Source organism: Pygocentrus nattereri, chromosome 1 (genome assembly GCF_015220715.1).
Source record: "Pygocentrus nattereri isolate fPygNat1 chromosome 1, fPygNat1.pri, whole genome shotgun sequence".
Lineage (NCBI taxonomy): Eukaryota > Metazoa > Chordata > Actinopteri > Characiformes > Serrasalmidae > Pygocentrus > Pygocentrus nattereri.
In genome coordinates, this window is record NC_051211.1 from 5934031 (window position 1) to 5954224 (window position 20194).

General features: G+C 43.0%; 1 protein-coding gene across 2 annotated transcripts in view; it reads right to left on the reverse strand.

Moving 5' to 3' along the window:
- tshz1 (teashirt zinc finger homeobox 1) overlaps nt 1–20194 on the reverse strand; it is a 58407-nt gene that overhangs the window by 36823 nt on the left and 1390 nt on the right. Inside the window, exon 2 of one of the 2 annotated variants that reach the window (XM_017700603.2) lies at nt 18338–19007. In XM_017700603.2, the coding sequence (XP_017556092.1) occupies nt 18338–18377 (40 nt within the window). In that variant the 5' untranslated portion in view covers nt 18378–19007. Of the gene's footprint in view, nt 1–18337; nt 19504–20194 lie in introns of those variants that run through there. The other variant, XM_037538660.1, reaches the window with a different exon arrangement.

Sequence of the window (20194 nt, forward strand, 5' to 3'; positions counted from 1 at the left end):
GAGTGAGTGAGGGAGCAGCGCAGAGAAAAAAAAAAGAGTTGGGAAGGGGGGGGTGGGGTTTTAGGGCAGCATGGTGTGGGAGAAATGGAGCTTTTTCCTTTTTACGCATTTTGATATGTGATGGTTCGCAGGACGCGTCGAGAAACGATCGAATAACGCACACGTACGCAAGAGCAGCACAAACACGGCCAAAAAAACATCCTCAGACAATCGTGTACTAAATACTTTCAGCATGTTACAATCAACCAACACCTCTGAAAAAAAGAGAAGCACACACAGGCTGACATATTTCAGTGACAGCACCAGAGAGACTCCTTTCAACTCTCACACCACGAGAACAGCACAAAGCCTATAAATCTGCCATTCTGCTCACAAAACACCTCGCACTCGCTCACAGAGGCAGAGAGAACCAGCGAGGTCGGGGAATGTTCAAAGCCTAACCCTAAACCTAACCCGATCCCTGACTCCACTGACCAAAAACAAGCGTGGTAGAATGAACAAAATGTAGAACCAGGGCAAGATGTGAGATCTTGGATTAACATCATAGACAACATTTATTTCTACTTCTGATTTTGAGTGTAGGGTTATTCAAGGGCCCTTTATTAAAGGCAGCGGTCATGTATAGAACCTTAACATCTCAAAGGACCATTTGACTGTTTAAATTGTCATCCGCAAACTTACATGGTCCTTCTCCGTGATGGAAAACCTGTTGTATATACTTCTACATGGTACTATATAGAGGCCTCTGGTGCTAAATGTATAGCATTATTATTGTTGTTAGTAGCAGCAGAAGTAGTAATAGTAGTCGTTCTACACACAGGCTGCAAAAAAAAATGTAAAACAAATTTCAAAGTTTTGTCCATTTTGGCCCAACTGACCTACTGCACACACATGCACTGGTCACAATATCAGAGGTAGAAACAACAGAACTAACTTAATGAGTGAATTCTCTTCTTCTATAAGATAATTAACTCTCTAAATGGTCAAGGCCCACCAGGAGGCCCAAGGCTTTATTACACTCTTCTATAAACTAAGAATAGCTCAGCCAGTTTGCATTATAGTCTCTGTAGTAACCGGTTAATAAGCCTTAGTATGTAATAATACTGGGATTTTAGGGGTTAAAATACAAAAACTATGCTGCCTAAAGTCACTAAACTGTCTGATTAGCTGCAGGTTGCCAGTACTTAGTAGTTCCCAATGGAAGACAAGCACAGCTTTAGCTCAAATAAACAAGCATCACTGACGCCCCCTAAAAGTGTCACAGCATCAGTCAGAAGTTAGAACTTTTGGTGTTTTCATAAGAGCCGTGCACGTAATATGCATGTAATATGCGTGTTAACGGAGGTCCGATTAAAATACTTTAAAAGTAAAGCAAAGGCTGGTAAAATACTTTACAAAGGTGGGAGCGTTTTTTTTTTTTTTTTTTTGCCTGCATTGTAAGTTTTCCCTGTTTTTCTCTGGCATTACAAATGAAGTCGAAACCTGGACTAAAAAGAATTATCGACGGTGAAAAGACTAGGCTTAATCCATGTCTGGGAAACCGGCCCCAAAGGTCCTAGAAATGAACAAAAACAAACACACACATGCTTGAGGACACAGCAGTATTATGGTGACCACCTGGGGGTCGTGAACTTTGGATGACCCCCGCTCTGCCTCGCGAAGGCCCATGAGAATGAGGGAATGGCAGGGGAATGGCAAGGGAATGGCGAGAATAAACGAGAGAAGAGTATCATTAACCAGTGAGTGATGAGCGTTAGACAACACTGACACCCAGCCCACACCCACCCCCCACCCCCCTTCACACTTTCTGGCCTGGCTCACACAAACCCAGCACTAGGATTCAGGCTGAACTCTCTTTTAAACCCTATCAGCTCTAAGGGCCTAACGTGGGTTCACGTTTCAGTTCCTCACTCTCATAATTTCAGAACTTACTTAAAGTGCATAGTAGCTCATGCTGCCCTAGTGGACTAATAGGGCAGCATGATATATCATTTATTCATCATTATTGCAATTTTACAGCAACAGCAGAAGGGTGGGTGTTACGACAATACTTATTATTATTACAAATTACCATAATATACTTGACCTGTCATATTGCAGATATCATCAGTACTCAAACAATACATTACAAAGACACCACAAGTCCTGCTTAACTGGATTTCGGGCAGCATAATATATGCAATGTTACTGCTGGTTCTTATCAAATCTCTGAATTACAAAATACTATGACACATTTTATACATCATCAATGTCCAAAGAAAACCATTTATTTCCATTTTTGTCCATTTTTATTTTTCTATATCATTTAAACACACCCGTTGTCCTTTACACACTGTGAAAATTTCATGATGAATGGACCAATAGAAATACTCTAAAATAGCTTAGAATAAAACATCTTTACATTAACTTACAGTGAAAAGTAAGACGGTTTTTGCCTTCTTCTGTAAAGTTGCTGTTTTGGAGATACTTGTTTTTCTTTGGACAGTGACGATACAGCGAAAGGGTTGCACAATATAGAATTTGTTATTAGGCAATTATGTTCTTTTTGGAGTTCTTTCAGTAAGGCAAAGATCTAAGATCTTTAAGCTCTGTTGATATCCATGATACAAGACACTATAGTGAGTAACACTATGAGTAAACTGGGATTTGATACGCTGCCTTTGTGAGAGTACCATGCTCTATCTTTAACAGACGTGAAAACTTCCGAAAAATTGAAAAAGGTGAGACGTTTAAAAAAATCCCATGAAGCAAGGTCCAGTGGCAACACTCTTAGGAGGAAATTCTAGTGTTTTAACACAAAAATATTGGTATAATCTGAGACTAAGGTGCTATTAATTGCTGTGGAATTATTTAGTTGACTGAGTTCAGCAACTATACAAAAATGTCACATCCAAAAACATCCAAAAAATGCCTGTTGCTCTTTACATTGCATCTAAATTTCATGATGATTGGACCAAAAGAAACAGCCCAACATGACTTGGTAAAATGTTTGATTTCATTGACTTACATTCAAAGTAAAGTAGGTTTTTCGCTTCTCCTGTAAAGTTACCATTTTGGAGATACGAGATTTTGTCCCGACAGCAGCGAATTGCTCCTTTATGGGTTCATAGTGCTTGGACCCCGATGATCACCACTTGTGAATTTGCAGACGGTTGCCACAGCAGTTATAAAAGTTCATAAACAAAAAATAAATGAAATAAATGACTGTCTTTGATATCTCTTTGATGATAGTTTCCTCTTATTCTTTTACTCTAAAGTTACACTAACCTTTTCCACACAACTTTTAAAAGCTACTAAAGAAAAAAAAAATCTGAATTTGTGAAAGTTACAAAACAAGGGTCTCGCTTCTGTAATGTTACCTTATATCTGATTGGCCCAAAACAATGAAGTATTATAGTTGGCTGAATAAAAACAGTGAGCCTGTCTTTATTCTATAAGAGAACTTAGGCAAGACTCCTAACTCTACAGTCAGCTACATCTTTAACATGATTAAATTATAAATTGCCCCAAATAAGAACATTTGCCAAATTCAGAAAGGTAAATGCAAATGCTGTGACATAGTTTAGCACACTAATGATAAATATTGCTATACTTCCCACCCCTAAATATGACACAAAGTGTTCTCACAAAGCTCACGCAACCAACCTAACCTTCATTTTCAACATCCCTTACTCACACAAAGCAGTTAGCGCTGTGCGGGGTTGGGAATATTGACGAGTGATCCCTGAAACAGTGCTACACTCGCAGCTTCAGTATTTATGACCCATCGTCACTGAGGCTCGTCACCCGCTGCGGCTGCTCTGACGGCCATAAGTAGGGCTGGATTGCACTGCCATAACCAATTTAACATGGGGATGATGCAGTATCCCAGACAAGCTAAACACACTCACTCACACTCGCTCACACACACAGCGTCATTCGTCTCAACCCGAGAGCGGAGATGAATTGAAAGTGCTTGCATTTTAAGAAAACAGTCGTTAGAAATTTACTTAGCCAGGGCATTTTTATGTGACGCGAAAATGTAAAATGACAAACAAGCATCTATCATGCGCAGCACTGATTCAGGCTAAGTGACTCGCGCTGACTCTGAACAGACATAAGGAGATTAAAAATGCAGAATCTATTCTTGTCTTACTATTGATTACAAAACAACGTCACTCATTCTTTTCTAACTTTGCATCTGCTGTTATCTCACAACTGTGTGATGGTAAGTCGCGTTCTGGAGGTGTGGCGTCCTACATGCACAAATATATCTGAAAGAAAGAGGTCAGTAACCAACACTGCTGTCAAACTTACACTGAAAAATGCTGTTTTTATTCTGTGGGGACATGTTAACACTGGAGCCTCATCTCTTTCTAGGTGTCTATGTAACAGCAATGGGTTTTACATTACCATTACATTTACACAGTTTTCACCCTCAATCCAAATTAAATATTGATTGTAATGTATTGTACTGCACTTATGTATTGTATTGTAATGTAGTGTACTGTAGTGTATTGTATTGTATTGTAATGTATTGTATTGTAGCGTACTGTAGTGTAGTGTATTTTATTATATTGTAGTGTAGTGTATTGTAGCGTACTGTAGTGTATTGTATTGTATTGTATTGTAATGTAGTGTACTGTGGTGTGTTGTATTGTATTGTAATGTAATGTATTGTAGCGTACTGTATTGTAGTGTGTTGTAGTGTATTGTAGTGTAGTGAAGTGTTTTGTATTGTATTGTATTGTAATGTAGCGTACTGTAGTGTATTGTATTGTATTGTATTGTAGCGTACTGTAGTGTATTGTATTGTAATGTATTGTAGCGTACTGTAGTGTATTGTATTGTATTGTATTGTATTGTAATGTATTGTAGCGTACTGTAGTGTAGTGTATTGGAATGTAGTGTACTGTAGTGTATTGTAGTGTATTGTAGTGTAGTGAAGTGTATTGTAGTGTAGTGTATTGTAGCGTACTGTAGTGTATTGTATTGTATTGTAATGTAATGTATTGTAGTGTATTGTAGTGTAGTGAAGTGTTTTGTAGTGTATTGTATTGTAATGTAATGTATTGTAGTGTATTGTAGTGTAGTGAAGTGTTTTGTAGTGTATTGTATTGTATTGTATTGTATTGTAATGTATTGTAGCGTACTGTATTGTATTGTAATGTAGTGTACTGTAGTGTATTGTAGTGTATTGTAGTGTAGTGAAGTGTTTTGTATTGTATTGTATTGTAATGTAGTGTACTGTAGTGTATTGTAGTGTAGTGAAGTGTATTGTAGCGTACTGTAGTGTATTGTATTGTATTGTAATGTAATGTATTGGAGTGTATTGTAGTGTAGTGAAGTGTTTTGTAGTGTATTGTATTGTATTGTATTGTATTGTAATGTATTGTAGCGTACTGTAGTGTATTGGAATGTAGTGTACTGTAGTGTATTGTAGTGTAGTGAAGTGTTTTGTATTGTATTGCACTGTTCTGTGTTCAACTCTGCTCCTTTTCTCTGGGTATCAACAGTAACTTTGTATCTGAGCTCAGGACCGTCTCTCTCTCTAACCTACTCATAACTAATAAAGATACTTTCTCTAGACAGACAAAGCACTTCTTGTAACTCACTCTGGATAAGAGCGTCTGCTAAATGCTGTAAATGTAAAATGTAATGTAAAATGCAGTCGATCAGCCAAGATGCAGTACTGTGCAAAAGTTTTATGCATCTAAGCAAATAATTTACCTTAGCAGTGAGTTTATCACAATATACATTAGAATAAATTCATATTCATATTTCAAATAAACATAAAAACAATAAAAAGTAACAAGAATTTCTTGGGTCCATATTTTTCCTTGACACCTTCACAGCCGCCACAGAGACTTAGAATAGAATAGAATAGAGAACTGAACCATTTGTCTCTGTGTTTTGCACACTGTGAAATTAGACCTCTGCATTTAACCCATCCGTGCAGTGAAACACCCACACACACGCACACTAGTGAACACACACACTACAGAGCGGTGGGCAGCCCTATCCACAGCACCCGGGGAGCACCTGGGGGTTAGGTGTCTTGCTCAAGGGAACTTCAATCATGGACTGTCAGCCAAGGGGATCGAACCGGCAACCTTATGGTCACAGGGCTGGTTCCCTAACCTCCAGCCCGAGACTGCCACCACTTGTTAATATCATTAATTACATCATGCAGCACATTAAATTACAGCACAATTTACTGAGCACTGATTGGTCAAACCAGGAGTTGCTTTATAACTACATATAATACTGGGCTTCCTCGAGGAGAGGCTTGGAGATGGGTAAACAAACACACCAACATCCAGAAAATCACTATTTATTTTATATATATATATATATATATATATATATATATATATATATATCCTATTAATTTTGTTTATTCAAATCAAATATTAACACTTTTCTCAGCAAATAAACAGAAACTACACAAATAGATTTTAAAGTCTAAGACTTTCGCACAGTACTGTCTGTTTGGTGTCTAAGGCTCGTTTCTTTGGTTTTGGACTTACTAACTAACTAACAAAGCTTATGTACATCGATTAGCATTGCCTAATTCATCAAACAATTGCCTCAAACTGTGTTAAGTTCTTAAGTAATCTCAAATAGACTGGCGTATGTGGTTTCTAACACGGAATAGAAATGTTTGTCTATAAAAATGGACAAAAGCATGTGGCATTAGCTAAAAAATGTGTTAGCAACTATTTTATCTGTACTTTACTCCAGGTTTATTTCATTTGGGTTAATATGTAAATTTATCATTTTAATTGAATTCAATTCAGAATTACAAGTGAGATTTTTGCTGAACTGTCCCTTACAGGGGCATTCCACCACAAATTCTGCACAGTTAAACTGATGAGATGTAAACAAAGTCATGCGCAATGCTAGAGATGCTGGAGAAACCTCCCAAGTCTGAAGTGTTCACAGTGGCGGTGATAGGAACCAGACGTCTGAACAGCCTTTAAAAGCTCCCAGAAAGTTACTGCATAAAATAATCTTAAATAGTAAGATAGTTTTAATAGTTTTAATTCAATACCATTTTTTTTTTTTACTCGTCATCTTATGTTTTTTTTTTTTTTTCGCTTTTGCTCTTTTACCTCTTTAATTCACTTTTTTCTTCCCTATTTTATGTAACTCGTCTTATTATTTTTATATTTTAATCTCTTACTTATTGCGTTGCTTATGTGTGTGCTGATCTGGTGCAATATCCCCCAAAGAAAACTTATTTGGTCAGATTTATCACTATTCTGCCAGCATCAATATCGCATATAAAACTCAGAAGATGTATAGGTTGAATGGTGAGTTGGACAGCAAATAAAATTGGCTTTATTTATATTGTAGGCATTTTGTCCCTGGATCCTATCACCACCGCTGTGAAGAAATCAGAGTCTTTCACATTTCACATCAAACCTCTCTGCATCACTTCCCTCTTATATGCCCATAACTGAATTAAGCAGACATTGTGATCACCTTTAAGCCTTTATGTAAGCCTGAGTGTATTACATGTAGGCTCAGTCATTTCTGAGACAGGTATTGGTGATTGACTGTATGTGAGTCAGAGGCTCCATATACTCCACAAGGCCTTGATCATATAACAGTGAGCGGGATACGTTTTGCTTTGCTCTGCCAAAACAGCAGCAGCTAGACTGACTGGACAGTCTAGGAGGGGGGACAGATTTTGGAGGGAGTACCCCCCACCAGATCTCCTCAGATGTAAGACTTATAAGCTTATAGCTCTGATTGACGCTGCCTGTCTGACACGGTCTTAAAATAAGCTTTAGTCCACCGGAACATGTGGCATTTGGCGTTTGGGTGCGATCGTGTCCGATCTCTATAAATACCTTTAAAGTCAATGCGGGAACCTGCTGGCCTGTCTGTGTTGACCACACGCAAGCCAACTTGAATACTTATGTAGTCGAGGTGTTCATAAGGCCTTAGATTTAGTCTGAATGAGCTCGGTCAGCCAACATATCTTTCCCTGGAGCTATAAAGCTCCTGTAGCTAACAAGTATTGGACGTTCACACCTGACCGGTTAGCACTATGCTGACTGCACATCATCACATCCTGGCCTGAAAACATTAAGCCATCTCAAATGGCCTTACCGATGTAGTTTGTGATACGGCTGTCTATGTAAACAGACATGTGGCATAGCTAAAAGAGTAATAGCAGCCATTGTGAGGTGTACATTTGTCCATCTTAAGAGGAAAACAGTCTACATCAGACTTTTCTTTGCTTTAAAACTGAGACAAAGCACTTTCTGGTTATTATATCGCTTGAGAAATGACATCGATTGCTGTATCTGCCCCTTTAGACAGTCTAGAGATCCTCAATAAGATCATGGGAGGCAAAATAGTAAACGAGAGTAAACGACATGCATGCAAAGAAACAAGGCTGAGAGTGGGAGAGCCTAAATCGTAGCCGATGACCTGTCTGTTGTCCATCTCCAGGCCGAATGACGGTCCTCTGCCGTATCCATTCCCAGTTGCCTTATCAGTGCCATAAAACTGGCGCCCCAAAAAATGATATTCATTACTTCTCTGCCTGCTATCAGTTAAACGCAACTTCTCCCCCGCTGGCTGGAAATTACTGCTACTCCACACGCTACCTCACTATTGTCTTACCCAGTGCAGGCTGGCCTTTATCAGTGTGGTAATAAAAGATTGGGGGGGTGACAGAGGCCTCTTTCTCCAGCTTAAGAAGTGATGGACTGCAAATTCGGCCCTAAACACTCTGCGAAAAATGGCCAATGAAAGTGTCACGAGAAAAACACAGGAGGCTGAGGCTTTTTTTTTTTTTTTGCGTGGCCGTTTTAAGACGTGCTTCAAGCTGGCTCATAAAAGACGAGAGGAGTCTTTATTCGGCCACTTCGGAGTAATGCATTACGGGCTCGGAGAGAGAAAGAGACAGGGTGTCACCGGCGGCTGAAGGCTTGTCTCTGTCTCCATAATGTGTGCTGCTGTGGCTCTGAGAAGTGGTCAAGATTACTGCGGATCAGGAAGCTTCGTCTTTACCCTGATCAAGCCTGGAATCAATGATCCAGAACCAACCGTTCTTAAGTCTACAGACATTTTAGTCTATAGATCTGCAGCAATCTCGATGCAGATTTAAACGGTGAAGATACTGGATGTGTTAAAATACTTGAATTTAAGAAGGCACACCTTCGTTAAAAGCACAGCAATGCAAACAGAGGAATGTAAACGAATGGAAATGTTGAACTTCACCCTGCATGTCGTTGCTGTCTGAACAAAACCTCATATCTCCAAAACGGTAACTTTACAGGAGAAGGAAAAAACATACTTCACTTTTAATGCAAGTCAATGGAACCGGAATTTTTCCCAAGTCATTTTGGGCCATTTCTTTAAGTCCTTCCAACATGAAATTTACACACAATGTAAAGGGCAACGGGTGTTTTCAAATTCCTTCAAAAACTGAAAAATGACAAAAATGGAGATACAAGGTTTTGTCCCAACAGCAGCGATATGCAACATTCTTAAAAGGCTGGAACTTTCTGGGCTGCGTTGATATTTCAGTGCTTTTAAAAGCATTTCAAAATGCTCATCACTTGCCCCATAGGAATAAACACTGATACAATGTTATGGCTTCATACTGTAAATGCAACACGCTGTTTAAAATGATCAAGCCCAGCCTTTAAAATCAGCACTACAGTATATCACTTATATACACTTATATGTCACTTACATACAGAATATCAATTATTAACAACATATCGTGCAGCCTTTATGGATCCCAGGAGTCTAAATCAACTTGACATCACTTTTAATACTTATAATAATAATAGTTGTAGTGTGGTGCTTTACAAAGTAACTGTTTAATTAAACATTCTGGAGGTTTTCTGATTGATTTTCTGTGGTCAAGCAGTGGAATGGACTGCTCTTTGTCATAAACATATCAGAATCACTTATATGCATGCAAACACAAATAATCTTATAGAATGCACACTGCAATTTGGATCCGTACAGTCAGACATACGAGGAATATGTCTCGGTGTAATATTAATGCAATACGCAACCCTGAGAAGATACATATCCTCAGTATATAGCCAGTCCATCTGTAGCTAAAGGTCACTTTGTTCCACCAGCATAATGGACTTTACTTAGAGTAGTTCAGCAGCTTTATGTGGGCAGTTTGTCATGAGCTTCTCCTACCAGCACAGTTTCTGTTGCCCATGTCATCTTCTTACACGGTCAGACAAGGGATACTGCACAGATAGAGGTGCAAACAATGCAACTATAGTCAAGTGGTCTCTACTGTACCCTTTACTGTATCAAGGGGCTTTTAATATATCCTTAAGGCAACAGCAAGGGTCTTTAAGTTCCGGCTGTGTACCTTAAAATGAGTTTTCAAGCCATGTTCCCGCTCCCAGAGGAAAGGTGCATATTTGTATGGTTTTAAAAAGAAGACTACAATGAAAAGCCTGATAAGGTGTGTAGAGTCAATGCAACGTTAATGTTTAATGCAAGATACTGCAATATTGAAATAATTCCCTAGCTGAAAGTACCACGGTTTTCCCCCAGTCTTTTTTTTCTCTTCCCAAGGCTGTAATACTAGTACTGAAAAATATATACCAGTATAAATCAATATAGACCAATCTATACAATGTTTTTTCTCCCTATACTGGCCAATAAAAGCAGTCAAATGGTAGTAATAGTATAGTTAGTAATTTGCATATGGCTCAGGTCCCTAGCACATGCACAAAAAGGAGCAACTGCATTCAAATGACTACGGTTTAAAATTGTGTTCTAACCAAACGTGAAGCTGATATCTAAAGCTGGCTACGTCTAAACAAAGCCCAGATTTTTGGCATCTAAACAGGACCGGATGTGTTTTCAAACAGACACTCCCTCCCTGTTCATCCTGCTCTAAGTAAGCAGGTGCTTCTTACACGCCAAACGGCCATCCATTATGCTCAAACAGACCACGACTCCGCTCTAATACCCCCTCCTCCAGCATCCACCCAGACCCTGCCTTAGATGGGACTGTATTTCACAGCCCACGGAAATGGGTGTGCGTATATGTGCACTGTGGAGTGGGGGGGTGGGGGGGCTCTAAAGAGGGGCCTGTCTCTGTAACGGCCACTCGTGATGGAGGGCCCAACAGGGCCACTAACGCTGTGCACTAAGATTGTTCTAGACCTCAGGGCCTCAGAGGAAACATATATCCACCTGGCAACAGGGCTGTGCGTGCGTGTGTGAGTGTGTTTTCGGGCAGATCTAATCAAGGGCTAATAACAGCACAGTAGGAGTCGTTGGCCCTCGTAAATCAATGTGCAAAATAATTGCTAATACACTGGTTATCGATTACTGCTCGGGCGGCTCATTTTCGGAGGCTAGGGCGAAAGAACTAACAAAGTGACAAGGGTAAAGTGTTATTTCTGCGGCGCGGAGACAGCTGGGCCATGCGGAGGACTGAGGCAGGCAGTAATTCTTAATTGACACCTGTCAGGATAATGACTGCGGTGCCAGCTGCTGCGGGAGAATTTCTCCCCACTTCTGTTCATCTGTCAGCTCTAATACCTTTCTGAGCACCGCTCCTTTATTCCCGCGCTCCAATCTCTTATTTTAGGCCCCATTCACTCGCTCTCTCGCTCTCTCTCTCTCTCGCCCTCTCTTCCTCTCTCTCACTCTCTTTATTTCCCTCCCTATCTCGTTCTCTCAATGAGGCAAAATAGCTAAAACGCCTTTGTTTAAGAAAATAAGGTAACAACAAAGTGCGTTTTCTTTCGTCTTTCATCTTTGGTCTTTTGTACCCGCGCAGGATATTTGGAGTAGGGGAGGGGGCGTAGAGGAGGAGGAACACAGAGTCCCAGGACGTGACTTCCCCGAGTTTAAGGGGGCTTTACACGTGTTTACCCAACATCATCAAAGAGCTTCCCTTTGTTTCATGTTCATCTGTCAAAACTGATGCGGCTGAACGCAGACAGACAGGCTCGTCTACGGTCCTGTTAGCCTTGGCTTCACAGAGAGGAGTCACGTCAATCTTTTACACAGAGATTTAGATTCACTGGCTGTTGTTCACTGAGGGCATGTGAACAATCAATGAGCCACAGATGTCACCGGACTGTCACCAGAGTGCAAAAGCTTCACCCTTTGCTGGTCAATAGCAAGCCCACTTATCACACATACATAGCAGGGATGCACGGTCGCTCGCAAATCAGTAGCTTTCTGCACTAAACATAATCAGCTAGTTTATTATTTTGATTTTGGCAGACCTGTGTGGAGATTGTATGAGGTTAATAACGTGAGGCACTGGATTTCAATACTGCGGCTACACCCGCCCCAAAATGTCATAGCATTATTATACATGACACTGTCCTCTTCCTTTTAACGTAGCATCTTAATTGATTTGTGTTATATAAGCAGGCAAATGAGCAATAAGTCACGAGTGACTATCACGAGTGACTTATTCCATTCATTACACTGTTTTTATCACATGTAAGTGATAAGTTGTTAAGAAAATGAGTTGTCAGCCTCATGTCCTAAGCAAACTGATTGGATGACCGGCTCTTACTTCATCTGTCAGATACACGCAGTGGTCTGTGCTGGCAGTCCATTCATATCACAGCAGCTTTTAGTGAGTGCACGATAAAGAATAAAGCTGCTGTGAGGCGTCATCGGTCGCATATGTCAAGCATATTTACACTGGCCTCAAACGCAACTCAATCCGATTTCATAGAGATGTACCAACACAAAGTATCAGGTTGTGGCAAATTACATCGCTATAGGTTAACCAGCACACTAGCTTCTGTGTAATGAAGCGCTGCTTTTGTTGCAAAAAATAATAATAATAATAATTAAAAAGTTGAAAAATGAGGCTTACAAATTATTTTAATGTTTTGTTTTTTTTTCATTCTCAAAGAAAAGACTTTTTACATTTTTTTGGATCGAAGTGATGCAATGAAGCTACAACAAGCTCCATATTATTCAGGAAAAGAAGTAAAGAAAAAAAAGTGCAGTCTGAAAAAGTGTGCCTCTGAATTAAGTCTAAATCATTTTATGACCACAATATTCTCAGGATGGATGATGTCAATATCTGACTGTAATTATTTTCTCAATATTGTGATTATTTTCCTATAAATTGTGTTGTCGGGTCAAATTGTCCCCCTTAAAACGGGTTAAAACAGCTTTGAATTGTGATGCAATTCAGATTTCGCCATTTAAAAAATGCTCAAATTGCAATTACGACACAAAACTGAATCACTCAGCCATTTCATCTTTTCTCATTGTAAAGAATCGTGATTATCGATTATACCCCCCCCCCCCCCATCCCACCCTAGCCCACCACATGACACGTGGCGCTGACATGATGAGCACACATGGTGCACACGGCACAAGGCATGTTGCGCTTTTACATGTTTGATGCGCAAATGATGTGGCGCAGGAACAAACCGTGTGAATAGTGTAAGGGTCGGCTGAATTTGTGTGAATCTGCGATCGCAAATTCCTGAAGGGACTGAAAACACACTTGCGCACATCAAAGGCCGCCCCCCCCCTGCAGGCGTGTTCTAAAGCCCGGAGTAGATGTGACGGTGGTACCGTCCTGCAGTTTGTGTCTTATCTGATGCGGATGTGCGCCGAGGAAAACGCCACACTGGGATGAGAAAACTCGAGCGAGCCTCTAAAAACAACCGCCGCCCTCCCCGCTCGGAGCGGACACAAAGAGGCAGAGCGAAAAACCGCAACAGATGAGAGCGGCGCAGGACGGAGCGCAGTCAGGACTAGGGCTCCCAGGGGTCCGCGCTGACCCTCGCGTACTCCCCCAGCTCCGAAACTCTCCTCTCTGGGTCACGACTTCGGCTTTTCTCTCTTTTGTACTCGTTCTTCACTCTCTCTATCTGACTCACTGCGGACCAAATTAGCTGAGAAACGATCAGAATAGACAAGAGAGGGAGAGAGAGAGATACAGAGAAGACAGAGAGAGAGAGATAGCCAGATAAAATGCATCTGGTCCCTTTGATAGCTCAGTTTCCCATAATGCTATGCTGCCCCTATGCTATTCCAAGCCTGCGCTGGTGTCACGCTACCTCTTAGCAGTTGCGTGTGTGTGTGTGTGTGTGTGTGTGTGTGCGCTTTTTTTTTTCTTCCTGACCGAGGCGTCGAGCGACCGGAGGCGCGCACAGAAAATGAGAAAGCAGTCTGGAGAGACTCCTAATTCAGTCTGAGGAGAGATGGAGAGTTGACATAACTTATGTGGAAACTAAAAACTCCCAATCGTGTAAAAAGCTCATTAGGCTCGGGGATAGCTTTACTAGTGGCGCAGCGCAGCGCGGCGCTGCTACATGCAGTCATACTCTTGGCGTACTGTAAAGCCCGAGCATATTTTCATTTCAATCTGTGCTTTCCCCATAAAACCTGTCGTCTGTCTTCATTACTCAACTCAACCTCCACGTTTCTGAGCGAGGGGAGGGGGTTATCACCTCCCCAACAACTGGATCCTCTTTGATTTCCTATAGGCCACTGACTTTGATGCCCCGAATGCAAATTAAACTATTACTTTTGAGTGGTGGGTGTAAACATGAGTATCGACTAAAGAGGTCAATGTCACCGGTTAATGACAGCGAGTCGCCTCGGGCGTCCGGCCGTGCTGTTTTCTATCGTGTTATGCGCGGTGGATTATCTCCACCAGGGCTGCCCCAAATGCAGGCCAGGCCAAAGTTGGCCCAGGACACCGTTTGGGCCTCATCCACTGGTTTTTAAATCTGTGCGATTAAACTTCAACTCCGCCCAGCTGCGTTTTTAGTTTTATTACTCTTTATTTAAAGCTTTTTGGTCACAATATAGAACATAATATCACAGATCACATTTTATAAAAACTCTATTTTGTCGTTTTGGCCCTCCGCCCATCATTTACGCTTTAGCTCCCAAGACAAAAAGTTCTGGCACCCCGATCTACACCCTTAAATAACAGCAGTTCTTTAACAGTACACTCAGAAATAAAGGGGGCAGGACCCCTCTTGTCACTGGGGTGGGACCCTCGAGGGTACAGCGAACATACCTGGACCATAATCCACTGAAATTATATTTTCTAAGCTGTACTGACTCCACACACCCCGACTCGCCTCCAGGCTTTTTATTCTACTGATCTGTTTTAATGCATTCGGTTATGAAAAGGTACAAATACCAACGTTTCACCTGGAGAAACTGATTTAAGCTTCAGACCTTCAACCCACTGCTGGAGCTTCGAGGGCACATTTACATTGTTCGTACCTTGGTGACTGAAAAACGTACCTGCCCAGAAGCTTCATTTCTAACAGTGTAGTAAAGGCTTTCTAAAGAATTGTGACAAAAAGGGTTCTCTATGATAGAAAACATGTTGTTTTTGGTTCTTTAAAGCAAACGGGCACCGAAAATCGGAATCAGAACACAACTAGGAAATGCGCAGAAACACAATAGCATGTTTGTGTGAGTGTAAAAATAGTAAAAAAGCTCTTCTTAGATAAAATCAGACACATGCAACAGTGCAAATATGAGCAAATCTCATGTTAAAACTGCTTAAAACAGTCAAGGTCACTCCGTAGGGAAAACACACACACCACAACAGCAGCGATCTTGCTCCTGATCCTCATCAGATCAGGGCGAGATTACAGGCTGAACACATCTGCGAGCTGCCGCAAGACGAAAGCCGAATTACTCCAGTAAAAAAACGGAAATAAAAGAGCGATCAAAAAACTAAAAGTGACAAAAAAAAAAAAAAAACACTACATAAACAATTCTGCTTTTACCGTCTCATGTAAGAGCGGACCACAAATAGGGATACACGTTCAGAAGGAGTTCAGTGGTTAGTGAGCAGCCCGGACCGGCGGCGTGTTCAATAACATACGGAATGGCGGGGGTGATTTAACACACAGGAGATAATGGCGGCGTGTTGACTAAGCGCGGGCCCTGATTGGCCGAGAGCCTCGGTGGGCCCAGCGGTGCGGTTAAAAGCCAGGATTACCGAGGTCATTAAGCAGCATCGCCGCGGTGACGTGATTAGTCAGGTAGCAAAGTCCATTTGTCACCTGCGCCTGAAAATTGAGTTAATACGGCACTACGGGCTATGGGAACTGTATAATATCAACTTGATTACATCAAGGCAGCTGCCGAGCTGACACCTAGCCGAATTTGTCAGCTTTAATCGTTAGGAGCTGTCACAAATCCATCAGAAGCTCAGATAATTAGGGCCCCTATCTAACGAAAGCAGCAGAGGAACTGTTACCTTTTTTTTCCCCCCTCTCACTCTCTCACTCTCTCTCTCTCACTCTCTCTGCCTCTCTCTCCCCGATAATTAAGAAGCCTTTCGTCCTCAGGAAAGGGCTGAGTTTAATGACTCCCTGTGCTGGTTCAAAACCAAGCGCTCGGTGGCTCCTTGTCTGCTGCTGCTTTGCCACGGCCACGCTTCTTAATTTGTCTGCCTGTTTTAAACACAACAATAGCAAAGAGGATTGGAAGCAGAAGGATTTAACTGAAGCTAGCCAGCCAGCTGGTAAAAAAGGTGCACAACGTTTACTCGACAGACGAGTCAGCCAGCTTATAAACTGTGTAAAGGTTGGACCTGAAGTCCGCTCAGTTCGAGGGATCGAGCAGACTGTCTAGATCCCTTCGAATGTAGACACAAGCTTCTCCTGCCCTCCTCGGCTGCTGCTCAGGCTCAACACGGGAGGCCTGCGCCAGCTTCGGTGGAAAAGCAGCAAATAAAAACGAATGGCTGCAGCAGGCCGACACTGGGAGGGCCGCTCCGATCCCACTGCACCAAAACGACCATAGCAGGACCGGACTCCGCGGCCAAATCGCTCGAACGGCTAAGACAGAGGAGCAGCGGAAAAACAGAGTGCCTGATTGCTCCAATCTATCGTAGCTGCGTGCTAAATCTTATCAAACTGGTTACTCTCCTGTTCTCCTCTCCCCGATTGGACTCTTTTGATGGTGCTAGGGGAAGCGTCAGGCTCTGGGACTGATGGAAAACTAGGCCCTGCCAAATTCTGATTGACCATTACAGCCAATGATGTATATGCCTGTCAAAAGACAGACAATTAAATCAATATTCAGCGGAGGCGGGTGCAGGGGTGGGGGGAGCAGGGGTTGATGGCTTGTTTTTGGGTAGGACCTGCCAGGTCAGATTACCAGCCGCCATCTCAACTCCGCCAGTCTTTTAACTCCCGATGACAGTCTCTCCAGATGAGCCGACGCCGCCAGGAAAGTTTCGGAAGTGAAACATTCCATTTCAGGACGACGTCCCTCATCGCAGCCGTACGGCATCGACCTCAGGTTAAAGACGAAGCCTTAAACCTTGAAGCCCGCCTGTTACACCACCTCGCAGGGGGGCTCTAACACGTCGCAACGTAACCCGATTGCGGCGGCTTTGTATCGGGGCTCGTTTTCCTCTCATTGTTTCTGGGGTTAAATGTGCCTTTCATTAGAACCTCACAGTCTGTCCATGCCTTTCTTTCTTTCTTTCTTACTCTCTTACTTTCTTTATGAAGGGGTGGACTGATGTGTCCATCTCTGGCACACGTCCACATCCCTCGGAAAAGCAGACAAACACCAGAAGAACCAAGCGAGAAGCCCGTCCTCATCCGGGCGCCTTGTTCTACCACCAAATCATGACCTACAAGCACTTCTGAAGCTCCCAATCAGCACCTTCTATCAAGGGCAGAGATGTTTTTGGGTGTTACTTTCAGTGACACGCCCCAGCAACCTCCTCTCTCTCTCTCCCTCTCTCTCTCTCTCTCTCCCTCTCTCTCTCAATGTCTCTCTCTCTCTCTCTCTCTCTCTAAAAAGGAAAAAAAAGTAAAAGAATGCCCCCCCACCACCACCAGTGGGGGCAAAAGTTGTCCTCCTCTTAGAGAGCGCGCACACACACGCACACGCGCGTTTCCATGGTGAATGATTCGCTGATGGTTATCGGGACTGAATAGATCAAAGGGAGCCACATGACAGGCGATCAATCAAGCATCAAATGAAGGATGGCAACGCGCGACCAAAACACGAGCGCTGGAAAACTCTGCAAAGTGCGTTTGATCTTCTGGGGGCCACCCCGTGCCATATTCTGCACGCCTCTACCAATTAGCTGTTGTGAGAATTTACCAAAATGTTAAAATACACAGAAAAAAAAATAAAGTAAAAGTAACTTATTACACCGTTTGGTCACTACAGGGGGGTCCAGTGACACAACTAGCCCGGCTTGGCTCCTGTTTTCATGAGGCCTGCGCCGCAAGCTGTGTAGGCTGGTTTGTGTCATTATTCTTATGATGGGTATTATTTACAAAATGCAAGTAAACAAACAATTAAGTAAATAAATAAACAAACAGTGTAGTGCTGGTGCCTGTGGCCGGTCCATTACCTGAGGATCGCCTCGGTGCTTGCTGCTTTCTCCGCGGCATGCTGGTCTCCAACTCTTTCCACTTGACTTTTCATACAGGAAGGGGATATATATGTGAAAAAACGTAAAAACGCAAAAAAACGGAAAAACGTGAAAATGATACGTGTGACGTTTTCTGTTTTTTTTTTTTCTCAGTCGTTTCCGTTCTCTGGATCAAAGCAGACGGTCTTTACTTTTATGTTCTGTTTGTTTGTTTTAGTTCCCGTCTCTGTCTCTCTTTCTCTCTGTGTCTCTCTGTCCTTCACTGGAGCGGATGAAAGTCTTTGCTCTGGAAAAACGACGCGAGTTCGTCCCTCAGCGGAGCCGGCGCGGTCCTCCTCCTCCCGAGCGGAGATCGTTCAGGCTGACGCGTTTGTGGTGGACTCGACATGATCGTCCGCCTCGTTCATTCTCCCCGCTGCCATCCGGAATCAAAAAGAGAGAGGGAAGGAAGGAGGGAGGGAGGGAGGGATCACGGAGGACGGAGGACTCGCCAGAACAAGAAGAAAAAAAAAAAGAAAAAGAAAAAAAAACAACAAAAAAAAAACTTCCACGGTCGGCAGAAAGAAACAAACAAACAAAAAGCAAGATAAATAAACAGCCTCGTCCAACTGCGCGCGCTCTGTATGTCCACTCCGGGCGACTTCAAGCTCTGGGCCGAGGCGAAAGAAGGGAGAGAGGGGAGGGGAGAGAGAAGGAGAGGAGAGCAGACGGTTAATCGGTTAATGTCAGTCAGTCAGTCACTTCAGCGGCGGGAGCAGCCTCGACGAAGAGAGGGAGGAAGAAAAAAAAAACAGGCATGTGCGCGATTTTAGGAAGCGCGGGGATGAGGAAGAGGAGGAGGAAGAAAGGAGGAATGAAAGGCGTTCGCCGCGCGGGGAAGTAATTAAGCGAAAAGGCGCGAGCCGGGGAGGAAAGCGCGAGCGGGCTCCGGTGCTCGGTGCTCGGTCTCCTGACTGAGGAATTACGGAGAGAGAGAGCGTTTCAGACAGCCTCAACTGATAGACAGACGCATCGAGTCGCCTCCCGTGCTCCCTCTCTACACTCCACCCCTCCGAGGAGCGTCACTCTGACAGCGAAAACCTACCTGTCAATCTTTTTAATTGTTCAGCTTTTTCTTTTTTTTTTCCCCCTGTTCCTCCACTCCCTCCTCCCCAAAACAGGGTCGGCTGGGAGTGAGGAGGAGTGAGGAGTGAAGGAGAAGGGAGAGGAGGAGGAGGAGGAGGAGGAGGAGGAGGGGGGGGGGGCACAGAAATCACACCGCTCGACTCTTTACTCTTATTCACTCTCGTCAAACACAGTCGACAAGAAACAACGTAAACAGCGCGCTGGAATCGCCGGGACTGGGTTTCTGTCTGCTCCCGCGAACAAAGCGGCGTTTTCAGGCTCCCGAAACTTTGGTTCTGAGGGGGTTTGAAGGGAAACTCCACCAATATTTAAAAAAAAAAAAAGGGGGGGGGTCGTCTCTGTCATTATGGTTTAATATACTGAAACTGATAGGAACCAGACGTCTGAAGAGTGAGCGTGCTGCCAGATACACAGATAAACAGTAGATGTGCGTTCAAACTCATCTTTTAACAGAAAGGAGAGAGAATCCGCTGATAGGACCCCGCGACTGACAAGCCTAAAGGCTGCGAGTATGGCTGTAAGATTTTGGCCTAAAAGCCGCACAAAGCAGTGTCCGTAGGGGTCACTCGTCGTATATATTGCCTATATGTGACCCCCCCCCCCCCCACACACACACACCCCCCCCCCAAAGCCCCCCAACCCCACCCCTCCCTCCCAAGGACACTGGAAAGAAACGACGAGTTTCTCCGCCACACCAAACCCCTCGGACTC